The following is a 17,106-nucleotide window of genomic DNA, read 5'->3' as shown; positions in this document are numbered from 1 at the left end:
ACAGAATGAAGTGCAAAGTCGGATTTAGAAATGCAAGTCTTAACAGGACCAACTGTCTGCAAAGCTTCTTGAGTGAACAGCAGGAAGTTCTCACTTCTAGTGAGTTTCCATTATCCTGTTCTGTGAAATTTCAACTGATATTTTTGATGCAATTAGCCTTAGTACCAAGGAGAAGGGTTGTTGCAATGGAAACAAGTAGAATTCTGTTGACACCTTTTTAAAAAAAAAAAGTTAGGGTTCAAGACCCTTGCTGTACAACATGACTAATCTGGGCTACGATGGTGAAACTGTGGCATTTGATTTTTCAAACCAAATTTAAGACACATCGTCTGTTTACGAGAAAACATGGTGTTGTGGTTTCCTGCATCATGGGTGAAATCCTGCGGATGCTTTTCTACATCCGTGTGTAAAATTTCTAACTCTGTTATTTTATCACAATTTATAATCACATTTAATTTAGGTGCACTAAAAATGAGCAGATTAACCCGTGCATGAGAAACCCATGGAGCGCTCTCAATCTCATCCTTGCTGCTTGGGAATGTAGGGTACAGATTGGAGGCTATCTGTTCCATCAAAAGACGCATGGAGATTGCCACTCCAACTTCTAAGTCAGGAAATGAATAAACCTTGAGAGCATATCATTTGCTCACCTGTTTGGTCTTGTGCAAGAAGAAAACAAATTGTAAATATAATGGGCAGAGTGAAGCTCTACTGTCTCTTTTTGGATACTAACTTGTCCCATCGGTGTCTCAAATTGAATTGTCTGATTTGGAAACTTCCGTTCTCAATCGTTTAAATGGAGAATTAAAATTTGTCAGTGCGATTCAATATAAAAACAAGGTCACCACCTGTAAAGACAGGTTTTGACGTATTGGACCTGCATCATTTCATCCTCATTTCTCATGAGGAATATTAACAAAATTTGCCCTTTGCCGTTTGTACTTCCAACATTTTGCTTTCAGATATTCAGCATCGCAGTTACTTTTATTTAACAGTTGTGATTTGGTGATCTCATTTAATCAGTCTTTTTTTTTATTCATTCACACGCTGTGGGCTTCGCTGGCTGGGCCAGCATTTATTGCCCATCCCTAGTTGCCCTTGAGAAAGGCGGTGGTGAGCTGCCTTCTTGAACCGTTGCTGTTGAATTTGAGATTAATGACTTTAAGTTTCATTATCTCATCTGAAACTGTTGGACTTTTTTTCAGGTCTGCTTCCACTTTATCCATAAATACTGCTATTGCAGACATGCCTCAGCTGTATCTTGGAAATTTAATTTCTGGGCGAGAGAATCACCTACAGGGTATTGTTTGCTGCCATGTGGTTAATATTCAGTGGCTGAAACTCCAGTGGGTTTGCAGTCGTTGCAGCAGCATTTTTAAACAGGTATGTTTTAATTTTAAGTTAGAAATGACAAAAGATTCTTAGTTAGACATATTTTAACCCAAGTTGCTATGTAGAACAGAAAATGGGAGGATAAAAAACAGGTCTGTTAGCATCTTTAAAGAAAAATACAAGTTAACTAACTTGTAAGGGGTTTCCAGCTGAAGTGTTAAGCTGCCTTATACTAGGAAGATTCTATTTTCTTCCTGTGCCTAGATCATGCTGAGCTATTGCTATGCAATCCTGCATAGAATTCAGTTACAGAAAGTCAGTTTCATGTGTTCCTGGATAACAAGATGGAGTAAAAAATCACGCAGGGATATTTTTACTGGAATTCTCTGCAAATGATCTCTCCAGTGTGGGGAAAATATTTAGTGTCACACACAAGACGTATCCAAAGACACACAACATGTATACCTAAACACTTGCATCACAAAGCAAGTTGGAAATAATAACACCTTGGGGCATCAAAATATAAAGTTAAGTTAAAAGCCAGCATTTTCATGAATTTAGATAACATATCCAAATCTTTCTTGTAGTTCAACATGAATCATAGAAAAGTGTGTGCAGCTACAACAAATTTGAAAGCAAAAAGATCAGATGCATTATTTTTCAAAAAGTAGTCTTGTAGATACATTTACAAAAATGCAACTGGAATGACAAGTTATTATTCAATTTCTATGGTTAGGACAAGTGCACAAGAATTTCTGGACCTTGTCTGTCTGCAGTTGGTGTATTTCGTGCTAATGCAAGGTAAGCATCAAGGATTAGGAACCAAAATGATCACCTCAAGAATCATTCTATACTTTATTATGGTAATCACCAAAGCAAGTCCAAGAAGATCAGCAGTGTTTTACAAATTGGAATGTGTCTTGACTGGGCATGCTTATCCTTTTTTTAACAGGTTCTTACACATGTTTCAATATGAAACATTCATTATTATGAAATAACCACAGGCAGAGTATTGATTCATAATGTTTCCTATGTTAATTTATCCCAGTGATAGATGACTATTAACTATAACATATTGCTCCAAATTAATGCACTTGATGATCATTAGACAACATGTGCGAGTTGGAATGCCCCATACCACAAAATGGTCACAACATTCATTTCACTGGGGCATTTAGATTTGGGAAACCAATGGTTGCTTCATACTGTGGACTTGAATTTTGGCTTCTGTTTTTATACTACAATATCAATGATATTTTCTTGTTGCCCCATCTCCTTTCAAACTTTTGCTGTTCACTTTACGGAGCATCTTTTCCCACATGATCTTTCTTCAATTAGGAGCTGGAAGTCATTTATTTGCATAATGACAAGTAAACAATATTTTTTCCTCTTGTCTGAGATGGTTAACTTCTGCAGTCTGATAGCTGCTTTTTGTCAGGAATTGACACAGCTGCAAGCACTTAACCCTAAAAACTTCTCCTTCCCTGTATTCATGTTGAGTTGTACGATTTATTATTTCGCCCATTCTCTTTTTGAGCACCTAGAAATTGTGGAACTCCTTAGCTCTTGCTCCCCCCTGACAATTTTAAAGCTTTTAATCCTCAAGCTTTGCATCAACGAATCACTTCTTTCTGATTTATTATCATCTCATTCTTCTCTTTAAGTTGTTGGTGTCTTTGGCTATGGAATTGGGCAATCACCTCAGTTTTTTAGTAATTCTGAAAACCCTTTTTGATCTGGGGCTTGTCAATACAAAGCCACTTACAGTGGGTATTTAATATTTTTGCTTACTTGTTATCAGTGGGCAAATATATTTAAACCAATCTGCTCCAAGGTAATATATTACACAGTCTCTTCTTTACCTCAAACATTTACTCTTGTCAGAAACAAACTGCTGAAATGTCAAGCACGCAGCAGTACTGTTTATAAACTATTACTATTTAAACACACTTTTCCTCAGAAGTCCGCAAATATTTTTTGCATTTACTGCTAATTAGCACTTGGCTGCATGCAAGTGTGCACCTGAGAAGGAATAAGGTGCAAGTTGGTGCAAAATTGCCATTGTAGTTAAAAGTTTGAATCCATTCCTGACTAGCTGCAGTTTGCATTGTTAAGATTAACTTTTTGAAACATGACAAGGATGGGAAAGGAAGCCCTTGGAGCAGTTTGCTGCGTTTTTTTGTGGTGGATTTTAATGTACTCGGGCCAATCACCTGAACATGCAGGTATCTGTTCCAAAGTTTCTGTGTACTGTGGGGAATAAGTTAATACAAATTAATGGACTGGTATAGAGACCAAGTGAGGTTACAGATGAACATTTTTTATTAGAAGTTTAGCTTGTAATTCTGCCCCATTTCTGACAGAGCATTATAACTTCTCCCTATCACCTTCACAGCATTCACCAAAGTTATCTCTATCATGGGCTCAACCTCCTGCTCTCTTGATTTTCTCTTGACTTGATCTTTAGCACTGCACTTCTCCCAACTTGGTGATCATTGATACAGTCAGGCGCTTGCCCCTCAGCCATTGTTCTTTCCATTTTTAAAAAACCCAGCTTCCTTCAAAAACCCATTGTTGACTCATCTGTCCTCCCACTGTCACCCAACTTCACCCTCCCTTTACTCTCTTTGGTTCTGAAATGTGACATCACATCCCGACTACATGTTCACCTCCTTGTCTAATCTGTTCATGTTCTTTTACTTGAGTTTCTGCCTCACCCACAAGACTGCACATTGGTCAGTCACCAAGCGCATTTTGTGTGACTGACCATGCACTTTATCCTTTTTTGGACCTACTGTATGTTTTGATGCAGTTGGCCATACACTGACTCCATTGGCTGCTCTTTGTGGTCAGATACTGATCTCTTGTGGGTTCCATTTGTCTCTGTCCCAGTGTTGTGGAACATTTCCAGTAATCACTCCTTCCTCCATATCCACCCAGTCAATTCTAGTATAACTCAAGGCTTCAGTCTTTCTGCTCTGCGATGTTATCTGTATACGTTGTTACGACCAAGTCCGGAGGGGTGAATAAATTCCCCTCTCTTCCATACCTGAGGTTGGTTATAACCGAGTTTGAATATGCACTTGACTGTATGTAAAGCTATTTGAAGAAATAAGCCAGCCAGATCTCTTGAGTTAACACGTAAGGAGTTAGTTTTATTGCTAAAAAAACTCACTTGGGCAAAAAATACTTTTTAATAAGGTAAAGACATGTCCCGAATCCCATGACATATGCATGCGCATACAAACTAGCATATAAAACAACAAATTACAGGTTGGAGAAGGTGGCATTGGTAAGAGTTAAAGTCAGTAAGGAAAAAAAACTTCCTGTTGTTCCTTTGGTGGTCTTGAAACTCCAGTGGCATTGCAGTTGATGTAAGCTAGTTGTTCTTCTGGAGACAGGCTCTTTTAAACTGTAATCCATCTTTTTCCAAAGTGGATACTATGGCACTTGGAAGTTCCTTTTCATTAAAATTCTCTATCACTGTGATGTATTCTAAAATGTAACAGAGATGGGCCCTGAGCTTGAGAATAGTAGGGAGAGAGAAATGATACTTTCTCCAGTCATCAGCTGGATTTTACTGGTGCCTTCTGCAGACTCCTCTTATGCTGTAACAAACAGACAAGCTTATAATCATAGCTTTTCACAAGTGGTGTTCTAGATCATGTAACTGCTGCCATTGGCACACAATGGAGAACAATCGATATTGACAAAAGGGCTTTGATCTCCCATGGTCAAAGCCATCAAAATGCCATTGAAACTGATAAGGGACCCTTAAATGAGTCCTGTAAGTCCTCCTTTGTTCTGGCTGTTTCTGGAGTCAGGAAGTCTGGTGGCCTACTGTCCTTATGTTTTGCAGGAAGTTCAAACAATGTCAAGTGTGAAGTCCATCAAGCAACTGCCTAGACATGTCCCCTAGTAATCCAAGTTCAGAGGCTTCTAGAAACCTGGCCAATTTGTAGGTCAGGCGACTTCTGCAGCCATTTTAAAACAGTGTCTTTGCAGTTTTAGCTGTTTCTTTTTTAAAAACAATCCAAGGCATTACACCACCTAATGAAGCTATAATAATCCAAATTACGCATGACACATCATCGTGACAACGTAGGGTCAGCTTTGATGTGTATGCTAACAAAGCACATTTTCGTTGCCCCACAACTAATCTTGATTCCATGATTGTGAGGTGTTCTGTTGACTATATGACATCAAGTTATGGATGTGCCAGTTCTTTTATGACCAAACATTGGTAAAATTGAAGCCGTCCTATTTGGCCCCTATAAGAAACTATATGCTCAAGCCCCTGATCCTGCCACTGTCTAAAACCTCTTGAAGCTCAACCTGTAAGTGCACAATCTGAGATTTAAATTGCATTAACAATCCTTCAGCGTAACTCCTGACTTTCTATCTTTGAAACATCGCCTCTCTTCCTCCCTCCCCCTCCCCAAATTTAACTGATGTCCCTGCTATAACAGTCTGCTTTCCAGTGCTGCAACCTTGAAGCTGTATGTTTTCTTAAATTTCTGAAGTAACCAATTAAGACCCAGTTTCGGTTGCTGATCATACACAAACAGAATCATGAGGAAATTGAAGGCTGAGTTATGTCACTAGCAAAACCCTGATAACCCATATGGCTTTTGTACTAGGATGTGGGGCCTTCCTAATAGAATAAGCTGTTCAACTTTTCCCATTCCAATTACTGCTGGGCTTCTTGGCTAAATTTTCTTCCTGGGTGTACAGATTTGCACCAGGAGAAGAGTATTAGTGATTTACAGTGGCCAGTGAACTGACCTAGACTAATACTGGGAACTGTTCTGTTGCAGTGTTATTGTGGAGGATGGAACTGCAGAGGCACGAGTGCACTGTAAAGATAAACAGGTGGCAGACCTGCTGGCACTCAGCTCAACAGAGTGGGAAGGACTACAACAACACATTGGCCCACGGGGGAAGGTGTACTTTCAGTACCAGGGCCGCACTGGACACGAACTGGTAAGTGAGAATGCCTTTTTCTCTTTTTTTAAATGAGGATCCTTTATCCGGGATTGGCTTTCAAAACAACCTTATCTTTAACCTTGGATACAGAATTTCTCTCTGCATTTTCACTGTACATTCACGGGAATGACACCAAATCACAGTAAATGCTTGTATTGATATAGCACCTTTTTTGAAAGGTTTGATGGTGCTTCACATCTATTAAATCTAAATTTAGTGCTATGTTGGATAACACAACAGCCATTTTGTGCACAGTAATGTCCCATAAACTGAGTTGAAATGACAACCCATTAATCTATTTTTGGTGTTTTGTGTGAGAAATATAAACCAGGACTCTCAAATCTTCTGCTTCACTTACAAACTGTATTGAAATTTCCTTCCAATTAGCACTGTCAATTTTGATCCATTTCCTAACTCATGGCAGACTACATATGTTTAAGACACATCCTCAACAGGCTTAACACATCCATCATCATCTCTTGCTGTTAAATATGGAGCATCTCTTGCTTTCTGAAAAAAGCCAAGGAATTAAAAGCAGTCCACTTTTTAAAAAAAACCATAATTTCATACTGATTTTATTTGAAATCCCTGATTACTTTTTAAAATAATTCCGTATCCAGTTTACGACCAATGAAGATAAATAAGGTGGAGCAGTGTGTATTCTGGCTAAAATGCAACCAAATTCATTTCACTATTCTAGCCATGTTTTACAGCCCCAGTGTTTAACCTAATACTGAAACAATTTAATGCCAAGCGGAAAGCTTCTCATGCTATACTGGTAACAGAGAGCCCATTTGTGATAGTCCCCAGGACGTTTTCCACTATCACTTGTTACAGGCTTCAACCGGAAAAAAACAATGGCAACTGTCCTTGCACCCTTAAGGCATTGTGCTGTCTAGGGACTCACTTGAGGATGTATAAGTTCTACCACATGAAAGCTGCTATATAAATGCAAGTTGCAGTTGAAATAATTTGGTAAAAGGTGAAAAATTTATTTTAATTTCACCTTAGCTAAAACATGCTATGCAGTGGGGCACTGAGGCCACACTCATTCCCATGTTCTCGTTTTGAAACAATGGAGAGAGTTCTTGGAAATAAATAGTCCTTAGAAATGTTATTCTGTTCCACCTATACCTGAGAGAGCTTGCCATCTTTAAACAGTTAATTTTGAATGCCCTGGCCTAATCCACGTATGGTTTCAGCATTGCAATTACAACAATTTTGTTTCATATTTCTGGGACTTTGTACTAGGACACATAGTGAATCAGCCACCATTTTTTGAAACAATATGGCACCATGTAATTCTAAAAAAATTTAAAATTGTATGGTCTCTTGCCAAAGCTACAGTCATGACTACCTGGTTTTCTGTCAAATCACATTCTGTTGCAGTTGATTACTCACCTTCCACATTTTTCTTTTCCATCAGGCCATAGCTTTGCCTCCCTCCCAATTTATTCATTCTGCCTGTTGATGAATTGCTCCATTTAGCATCCACCCTATCCAGACTTCCTTCATGTTGCATGTTCTGAGTGCACCCATTCTCCAATCCACAAGTGAAGTGGTTGACTACACTATATTATAATCATCTCCATGACCTTTAGTAGGACCATGAAAATCTTTTCCTCCTTTTCTCCACAGAGAGAGTTTCTTCATCTCTTGCAGGACTGGCCAGCTGTTACCCTCTCCTGCTTTCAGTTCTACCCTTGGTCCCAGTCCTACTTTACCAACATTTTTGCCCTTCCTCCTTTCATTTCAAATGGAACTTTTATTTCCTTTGCTAAAGTTAGCTCAAAGAAAATAGTTTTCTGCTTTTGTGTCAAATGTAGCTTTTCAGTGACTCCAACTTTGCATACTTAACAGTGACTGTAATTCAAAAGCTAATTCATTTGGGTGTAAAGCTCTTTGAGATGTTCCAAGGATGTTAAAGGTGCTATGCAAATGCAAATTATTTTTCTTTCTGTTAAGCCTTGAACACGGTTCCTGTATCTGAGTTAGCTTCTCTAACAACTCTGGCACTCCTGAACTTGATACAAGAAAATGTTATTTAGGCAGTCTTTCATCTCCAACCTTCATTACTTTTCTGTCACAAACTTTCTCCCTCCTGTTCTCATTCATCCTCATCAATATTGGTTTGGTCAGTGTTCCTGAACTTGGCATTACCAAGTCATAGTTTGCCTTACTTTCTCTTTTTACCCTTCAACCTTAATGTTAATCCAGTTTAATAGGTTTTGATCTTCCATTTTTGTTTTCCAACAACAAAGAAATCTCTTGTACTTTTTTAGGTATAAATGGCAATGTATTGGTGAAATTCCTCTTTTGAAGCCAATAATTTGAAGTATGATTAGTCTATAATTATCAGAATTCTAATTTGGGTTGCCATTTTATCAGCAGAATGCTTGGCATTCTGTTAAAGGGAAGAACAAATTCAAAAAGTGTTTAGAAAGTGAATAATTACATATAATCAAATGTGATACAGTCTGATTAATGAGAGCTTAATTCTTTGTTTTTCTGAATTGTAGCATGAAGAGACAATTGGAGATGTCCTAATGCAGTACCTTGGAGTAATCTGTACTAGCACCATTGTCTGCAGACCCATTCAACTTGTCTTCAGATTTGACTCGCGAGGCAAACCCAAGTTGGGACAGACTGGTAAGTTACCCTGTTCTCATTCTTCTACATGGTTGTTTGATGCAAAATTGACGGGGTGGCAACGGTGGATGGAGCAACAACCATTGATGTGCTACCCATAAAAGAAACTCTTAACATTCATTGTCAATTTCTATTGATTATCTTTACTTGCAGTATTACAAATCTGCAGTTCACTGTTTCCGTTTTTAATTGTCACTTTTGGCTGAGCCTAACCCTCCTGTTCGTTTTATAAAAATGAAATTGACAGGTGTTGCTTCATTTCACACTGACTCCGCCAAAGAGGTCTTCCTGTAAAGCTGTTAGGATAACTTTGTAAATATAACAATGTTAAAATGTAATTTGTGATCGTGGCGTACCAAAAACTCACCAAGCTCTTGGCTCTTTAAAAAAAAGAAATCGAGGAATCCTTCAAATTCACTCCAGTTGACGCACTGGACTCTAATTTTATGAGCTCAAACATCTGTCTAGTGGAACATAACTTGGCTAAAAATTCCGAGATGTATAACACAGTAATCTCTTGCTACAAAACTCTTGAATTCGCACCATGATCACTGATAAAACATGTTTGGCACATTTAGCAAAACTGGAGTCGATGGGAACCGGGGTGGGGTGGGGTACTCTCCGCTGGTTGGAGTCATACCTAGCACAAGGGAAGATGGTTGTGGTTGTTGGAGGCCAATCATCTCAGTTCCAGGACCTCACTGCAGGAGTTCCTCAGGGCAGTGTCCTCAGCCCAACCATCTTCAGCTGCTTCATCAATGACCTTCCTTCCATCATAAGGTCAGAAGTGGGGATGTTCGCTGATGATTGCACAATGTTCAGCACCATTCATGAGCCCTCAGATACTGAAGCAGTTCAAGTCCAAATGTACCAAGATCTGGACAATATCCAGGCTTGGGCTGACAAGTTGCAAGTAACGTTTGTGGCACATAAGTGCCAAGCAATGACCATCTCCAACAAGAGAGAATCTAACCACTGCCCCATGACTTTCAACGGCATTACTATCGTTGAATCCCCCTATCAACACCCTGGTGGTTACCATTGACCAGAAACTGAAGTGGACTAGCCCTATAAATACTGTGGCTACAAGAGCAGGTCAGAGGCTAGGAATCCAGTAGTGAGTAGCTCACTTCCTGACAGCACAAGTCTGGAGTTTGATGGAATAATCCCCACTTGCCTGGATGAGTGCAGCTCCCACAACACTCAAGAAGCTTGACACTGTCCAGGACAAAGCATCCTGCTTGATTGGCACCATGTCCACAAGCATTCACTCCCTCCACCACCGATGCACAGTAGCAGCAGTGTGTACCTTCTATAAAGTACACTGCAGGAATTCACCAAGGCTCCTTCGACAGCACCTTCCAAATCCATGACCAATACTATCTAGAAGGACAAGGGCAGCAGTTAGATGGGAACACCACCACCTGGAAGTTCCCCTCCAAGTCATTCGCCACCTTGACTTGGAAATATATCGCCGTTCCTTCACTGTTGCTGGGTCAAAATCCTGGAACTCTCTTCCTAATAGCACTGTGGGTGTACCTACACCATATGGTCTGCAGCGGTTCAAGAAGGCAGCTCACCACTGCCTTCTCGAGGGCAATTAGGGATGGGCAATAAATGTTGGCCCAGCCAGTGAAGCCCATATCCCATGAATGAATAATAAAAAAAAAGCTCCAACAACACTCAAGAGGCTTGACACAATCCAGGACAAAATAGCCTGTTTGATTGTCACTCCATCCACAAATATTCACTGCCTCCACCACCAACGCATAGTGGCAGCAGTGTGTACCATCTGCAAAATGCACTACAGGAACTCACCAAGTCGCCTTCAGCAGCACCTTCCAAACCCATGACCATTACCATCTAAAAGCACAAGGGCAGCAGACGTGTGGGAGCACCACCACCTGGAAGTTCCCCTCCAAGGCACTCACCGTCCTGAAACGGAACTATATCGCGGTTCCTTCACTGTCATTGAGTCAAAACCCTGGAAATCTCTCCCTAACCGCATTGTGGGTGTACCTACACCACATGGACTACAGCTGTTCAAGAAGGCAGCTCACCACCACCTTGTCAAGGGCAGCTAGGGATAGGCAATAAATGCTGGCCTAGCCAGCGAAGCCCACATCCCAAGAATGAATTTTAAAAAATTAATGAAGACTCCATTTAAAATGCTGTATACCATCCTTCGTGTAATACCGCACAAATACATCTAGCACTTCAGTTAAATTTGTCCATTCTAATTGTTTGTAAATGGATGTAAAGCCCAGAGACATCAACACTGCTGTAATTTGTCAAGGCATCAAATAATCAAATTTTTACTGTAAAGCTTGGAACTCATAATCCTACGATTGGTAATATGTTGAGCATTTCAGATGTTGATAATACAATGCACCATTTCAAATTTCTCATTGCTTTCCTTTGTGTATGAATATAAACATACTGCAGTTTTATTTGTTGCGTAGCTGTTACCTTTCAGTTTTAGAGAAGCTTGTGACTGCCGCAGCTAGGGGATGTCATGTGGCACAGATCATCTTGATCTGTTAAACCAACAAGTATCTCTTTTTTTTTTATCCTGGTCTGTCGCTCCCTGATTCAGTTGATCAATATGACAAGGGAGGTGGAGAAAAATCAAAAATCTATTCCTCCATCGGTTTTCGGTCAGCCCAGTTGCAAAGCACTTGTTTGTGGACAAAATTAGTTTTGGCCATGATGCTGTTTACGGCCTGCCACCCGAACTCGTGCATGAAGGTTGGGAGAGGCACAGTGGGCAGCCATAGCCCATGAAGCAACATCAACATTTGATGCTTCAGAAAGGGAGAGAAGTTGGAAAAAGGTTCATTTCTCTATTGTGGTATGTTACCTTAATACAATTAACCGACAAGTTAAGACCACACTTTGAGGTCAGTTAGTTATATTTCTGTAACCAGTGAACTGGGATTTCTCTACCCCCCCACCTCCCCCGTTTCCTAAAGTGATTTTTCTCCACCCTCCTTATTTATTTTTGTACGCCCACTTCGCGCATTTGTCTGTGAACATGTTCCACCCGTGCTGTTCTCCAACAGATTGTTGGAACATGCACAAGAGCATGGTGTTTAGGTTGGCTTCTATTTAGACCTGGAATGTTTTGTCATCCTCCTTCAGTGGAAGCTCATTTGCTCCACTTAGCACCTTTCCAGAAATTGTGCTTCAGATCAAGAAGTTGCCATATAAAAAAATCCCCCGTGAAGGACTCACATCCATCTTCACGCGTTCAAATTATTTCCACTTTTCCTTTTAATGGTGATGTTCCTATTGTTACAAGGGATGACTTTGGTGTGAGAATATTAATGGGACTGCTTTGGAATTATGAGTTTTGGTTTTCTTTGCTGACTGAAATTTGTTAAACCCAAGTTGAAATGTTACAAATGGTTAACAGTTGAAAGACTTAAAAGTTGTACGAGGAGCTGTGATTTTTAAATGATTTGACAGTGAATGTAGATATTTATTTCATTTTGCATTGTTCGCATGTTAGGCTTTCCCAGATGAAACTTTTTAAATTTAATTTTGTTTGAGTAGAAAATGTATGAACTTGGTTAAATAAATAATTTCACAATTCCAAATTTTGCTGTTTCATGCTCGGTTTTGAGGTGATAGTTTCTCTTGGTTTCTTTGCAAATTACAGCAGTGAACTTTACTTTTTATTGACAATATAAGTGGTCTGGTTCATAGTCTGAAATCATTAGCCTTTACACCATGATAAGATGTCCTAATATTATTGAGGAGGGTATCCTATTTTGCCTGCTTAGGAAAAGGGGAATTAATTGTCCATTGGGTAAGAATAAAGAATGTGAAACCTGTAGGCTGTATTTGGAATGATTTATTTCTCCATAAATAGTTGACTTCGAGTAGTGATTAACTTGGGTCTCTAGCATTTGCTGGATTTTCCAATTGCTGGGTGGGACTGCATTTGGTATTCATGGAATTGGTGATACACTTACATTTTACTTGTAGTGGGTATACAATTTTTCTAAAGTAATCTAGGAAATTTAGGTGGTTTCTGCCAGTTGAAGCCAAGTGGAGGTTTTTGTTCTCTCTTCATCTCCAAAACAAAAGAGAAAACTCAGTGGGTAAAGAAGGAATGGATTTGCATTCGTATTGCGATTTTTCATGACTTCTGTACACGCCACCAGCTTCGTAGCCAATTAATTAGTTTTGAAGTCTGGCCACTGTTGTAATGCAGGCAACACAGCAGCCAATTTGCTCAAAGCAAGGTCCCACAAATAATTATTAAATACTGATTTAAATAGATATTCTCTCTGTGATGTTGGTTTGATGGATAAATGTTGGCCAGGACACTGAGAACTCTACTAAGTATTCTTCAGATAGTGCAACTTTACTCCTACTTGAGAGGGGAGACCGATTTGGGTTAAAATCTTATCTGAAACAAAGCACCTCTGACAGTGCCATGTACTCTCAATTCTGTACTAAGGTGCAAGCTGCTGCTATAAGTATTGAAATGGCATGATCAAAGTCACAAATTATATCCTCTGATCATGGTCCATGATCCCTTCTCATCTTTCTCGGTCTGACAACAGTCTTTGAAGGTGATCGCACCATTCTCCTCCACTGCCTTTCCTGGCCAGAGTGGGACTGCCCTTGCATGGTTTTACTCTTGCCTATCCAGCCATAGCCAAAGAATCTCCTTCAATTACTTCTCTTCCTATCCCATACCGTTACCCCTGGACTTCCCCAAGGACCTATCCTTTGTTCACCCCTATTTGTCGCCTGTGTGCTGCTCCTTGGCAGCATCATCCAAAGATATGATGTCAGTTTCCATGTATATGCCGATGATACCAGCTGTCCCTCATGTTATCACTCAGCTGCTTTGCTGTCTTGGTCACCAAGCTGCATGGTCTGACATTCAGTCGTGGATGAGCCAAAATTTCCTGCAATTAAACTTTGCAAAGAGTGAAACCATTGCCTCAGATACTCCCAGAAACTCTTGTTTTGTGGCACTGAATCCACCCCCATCCTGGCCACTGTCTTATGCTGAACCAAACTGTTTGCTTCGAGTTCTGGATTTCCCTCCCCAAACCTCTTTGCATCTGCACCTCTCTTGTTTAGGTTGCTTATTAAAACCTATCTCTTTGCTAGAGTGCATCCTCACATCCTCCTTCGCCTCATTTTCCAGTTTTTTGTGATTATGTCCTGTGAAGAGCTTGGAGATATTTTACTATGCTAAGGACACTATATAAATGGACATTGGTTTTGTAGGCTATGTTCTCTGGTCTCTGTAGTTGTTGAACCCACAACTTTCTGACCCAGAAGAGTGTGCCACCACTGAACCAAGGTTAATGCTTTAGTCCAGGAAGCAACTTTCATTGCCTTGATACAAAGTAAGTCTATGGCTTGTCCCTTCTGACTAAATCTCTCCCTTAGGACTAGGTCAGTACTCCCTGACACTAGAGATGACAACTGAATAGAATTGATAGCTCAAATGATACTATTTGATGGTGAGGTGTATTGGAGTATTGTGACACTCAAGAGATTTTGGGTTGTACGTTTGTGCTGAGTTCTGTTTTGGATTTTGGATATGTTGTCAGAGAATATCACCCTATTAGGAGGTCATGTGATTTTAATAGGAGGGATAATTGAGAGAGTGACGCCCCATAGCTAATTCCGCACTACCATGTTAGCAAATGGTGCAGGTGCAAGTCTGGAGCAGGTTACCTGATTTCCCTTTGATAAACTTGTAGAAAGTTTGATGCAGAAGGAAGCCTTTCGGTGCCTTGAAGTGCAGTCACTAATGCATGCCTATGCAATAGCCATTTTGTGCACAGAAACTATCACATACCAATGAAATGAATGACCAGTCATTGATCTTAGTGCTGTTGAGATCGAACATTAAACAAACTCCGTTTTGGTTTCAAATAATGCCTTAGGATTGTTAACGTCCACCTGAATCTTAGCTTAATATTTCAACCAAAGGATAAAACCTCTTGCAGTGCAGCACTTCCTTGAGACGGCACTGGAGTGCCAGTTTAGATTATGCACTCAAATCGAATCTTGATCCTACAACCTCAGGCAAGAGTACTGCCAACTGAATCAATTGCATTCTGTTAGTTCTTGATGGAAGGGAAAAGGTCCTTTGGAAGCTCCAGTTTCTTTGCTAGTACTAATCTTTGTTTTTTGCCCCATCTTACTGATTCAGTGACCACAAGGAATAGTTTTTCATAAAATTTTGACAGGATAAATAAGTTAGAACACTTTTTCTGTGTGATCTTTCCCGTAGCCTTCTATGTTCAAGTCTTTTGAATCTCATCTCATTGTAATTACACATTCTGCCAGCCCTGATGTCATTCTAGCGAATCTGTTATATTTCATGGCTGCGATTTACTTTCCTTAATGGAGTGACAAAATGCTTTAACTGAAATAACAAGTGTGTTGGACAGAATTCGGTATCGCTTCCTTGCTTTGTTATTTCAGAACCCAAAATCCCATTTTCTATTTTATGTGGCTGCTTTTACCTGCAGTCCCCATTTTTCAGAACCTGTATATCTGTACCTTTGGTTCTCCCTGTTCTCTACTCCATTGAGAACCATACCAATTAAGTATATATTTACAATCTCTTCCCAAAATGTGCACCTGTGTCAGCTGTGGCTCAGTTCATAGCACCCTCGCCTTTGAATCAGAGGGTTGTGGATTCATGTCCCACTCCCGGAAAAACCAAGAACTGTGATTGTACTCGAAAGAGTTGCAATCTGTGACTGTTGATAACTCGAAAGAGTTTCAATGTATTTAGATTGAACTGCACTTTCCGTCTATCTACCCATTTCCCTGACTTGTCTGTGCCTTCTAGTCTCCTGCATTACTCCTCATAGTTTGACATGTCAAATCAGTTGTGTATTTGGAGAACAAGGTCCTAATGGAGATTCTTGGGCTCATCAGAACTGCAATCGAATAAAGTCTATCGAGTCCTACTGTCTGTTTCTCTCCTTCACTCTTTGCCCTTAATCTTTGCAACTAGTCTCTATTTGGAAGTCTGTATGCAAAGCATCCTGCATCCCTGTTCGCCAGATCCATGCTAATTCATGGCCGTGTGGTGTCTGATTTTGGGGTACATTGTGAAAAGAGAAGCAAATACTTTCGAAGGAACCTTTATCTGCTCAAATGAATACATCAAAAGCGTGTTGCTGGTGGTCTTTTGCATGACCAGATTACAATCCAGCCCTCTTTCATATCTGAGTACTTTTTAAAAAAAAAAAGTGGATTAATTGAGCAGATTTGCTGCTTGAATATTCTTCCCTTTTTTTTTCTTCTGAAGCCATTGACTCAGGTTTTCGTTCCAAAACTGCTGACAGTCTTCTGGTATTTTCCAAATATCCATTCTTCATACATGAGTCAATGTATTGAATGTTGGCAGGCCATTCACCTGATTCAGTCTATGCAATATGCATGAATACATTTTACAGAAGGGTCCCAGAGTATCAGTATGGAGAGGGAGCCCTTCTTGATGATATTCTCCTCAATGTCATTAGGGGCATGGCTAAAGCAGATCAGCTAACTCACTATAGACTGGTAACCAAAGCTAGAAGTTGTTCATTTGTATAAGTTGTGCTACTCTGGATGGTAACTTTCACTACTGGGACATTGAAGGAGCTGAGCAAAATTTGTTAAACCTTTTTAATGTTCAACTTGAGTCTGCCTTAATGGCAAGTTATGACTTGCACAGGTAACTAATTTGGCTGTAATAGAAGTCAATTAGTATTATTTGAATTAGGGATTTTTTTTCCTGTTGCCTTTTATTTTGCACATATTTTTCTCTAATATCACTTTGTCTTGTTGTCTTCTACACACTTAGAGTAGATCAACATGGTGAGGAAGGGAGAGAATTTACAATTTTGAATTAATTTTAAGCTATTTAATATAATTGTAATAGAATGTGACCTCATGCTTGTGTAGTATGGGTATGAGGAAAATCATCCTATGTGATGAGGCAAGAACACCTGTTTGCATTTGCTTTTTGTATGTTGGTGCTGACTGAAATTAGGTTTGCCTATATTGTGGTTAGCCTGAGTTATTTTCATCCTCTTTGGTGTCTGTTTACCACATACATGTGACGTTGCAACTTTTTAGTTGCTGGCATTCAACCTTCCTGTG

The 17,106-nt window shown here is 39.8% G+C and overlaps 1 protein-coding gene across 3 annotated transcripts in view; it reads left to right on the top strand.

The window, feature by feature from the left end:
* The window catches only part of ctc1 (CTS telomere maintenance complex component 1), an 80,542-nt gene that overhangs the window by 57,640 nt on the left and 5,796 nt on the right, over nt 1-17,106 (top strand). For 2 of the 3 annotated variants that reach the window (XM_078530025.1, XM_078530026.1), the window contains exons 20-23: nt 1,206-1,383; nt 2,069-2,133; nt 6,150-6,315; nt 8,838-8,967. In XM_078530025.1, coding sequence (XP_078386151.1) covers nt 1,206-1,383; nt 2,069-2,133; nt 6,150-6,315; nt 8,838-8,967 — 539 coding nt within the window. Of the gene's footprint in view, nt 1-1,205; nt 1,388-2,068; nt 2,134-6,149; nt 6,316-8,837; nt 8,968-17,106 lie in introns of all 3 variants that reach the window. The other variant, XR_013573460.1, reaches the window with a different exon arrangement.

This window comes from Cetorhinus maximus, chromosome 26 (assembly GCF_964194155.1).
Source record: "Cetorhinus maximus chromosome 26, sCetMax3.hap1.1, whole genome shotgun sequence".
NCBI classification, from domain to species: Eukaryota; Metazoa; Chordata; class Chondrichthyes; order Lamniformes; family Cetorhinidae; genus Cetorhinus; species Cetorhinus maximus.
Note: the sequence above shows the minus strand (reverse complement) of the source record. Positions and strands in the feature narration are given on the sequence as shown.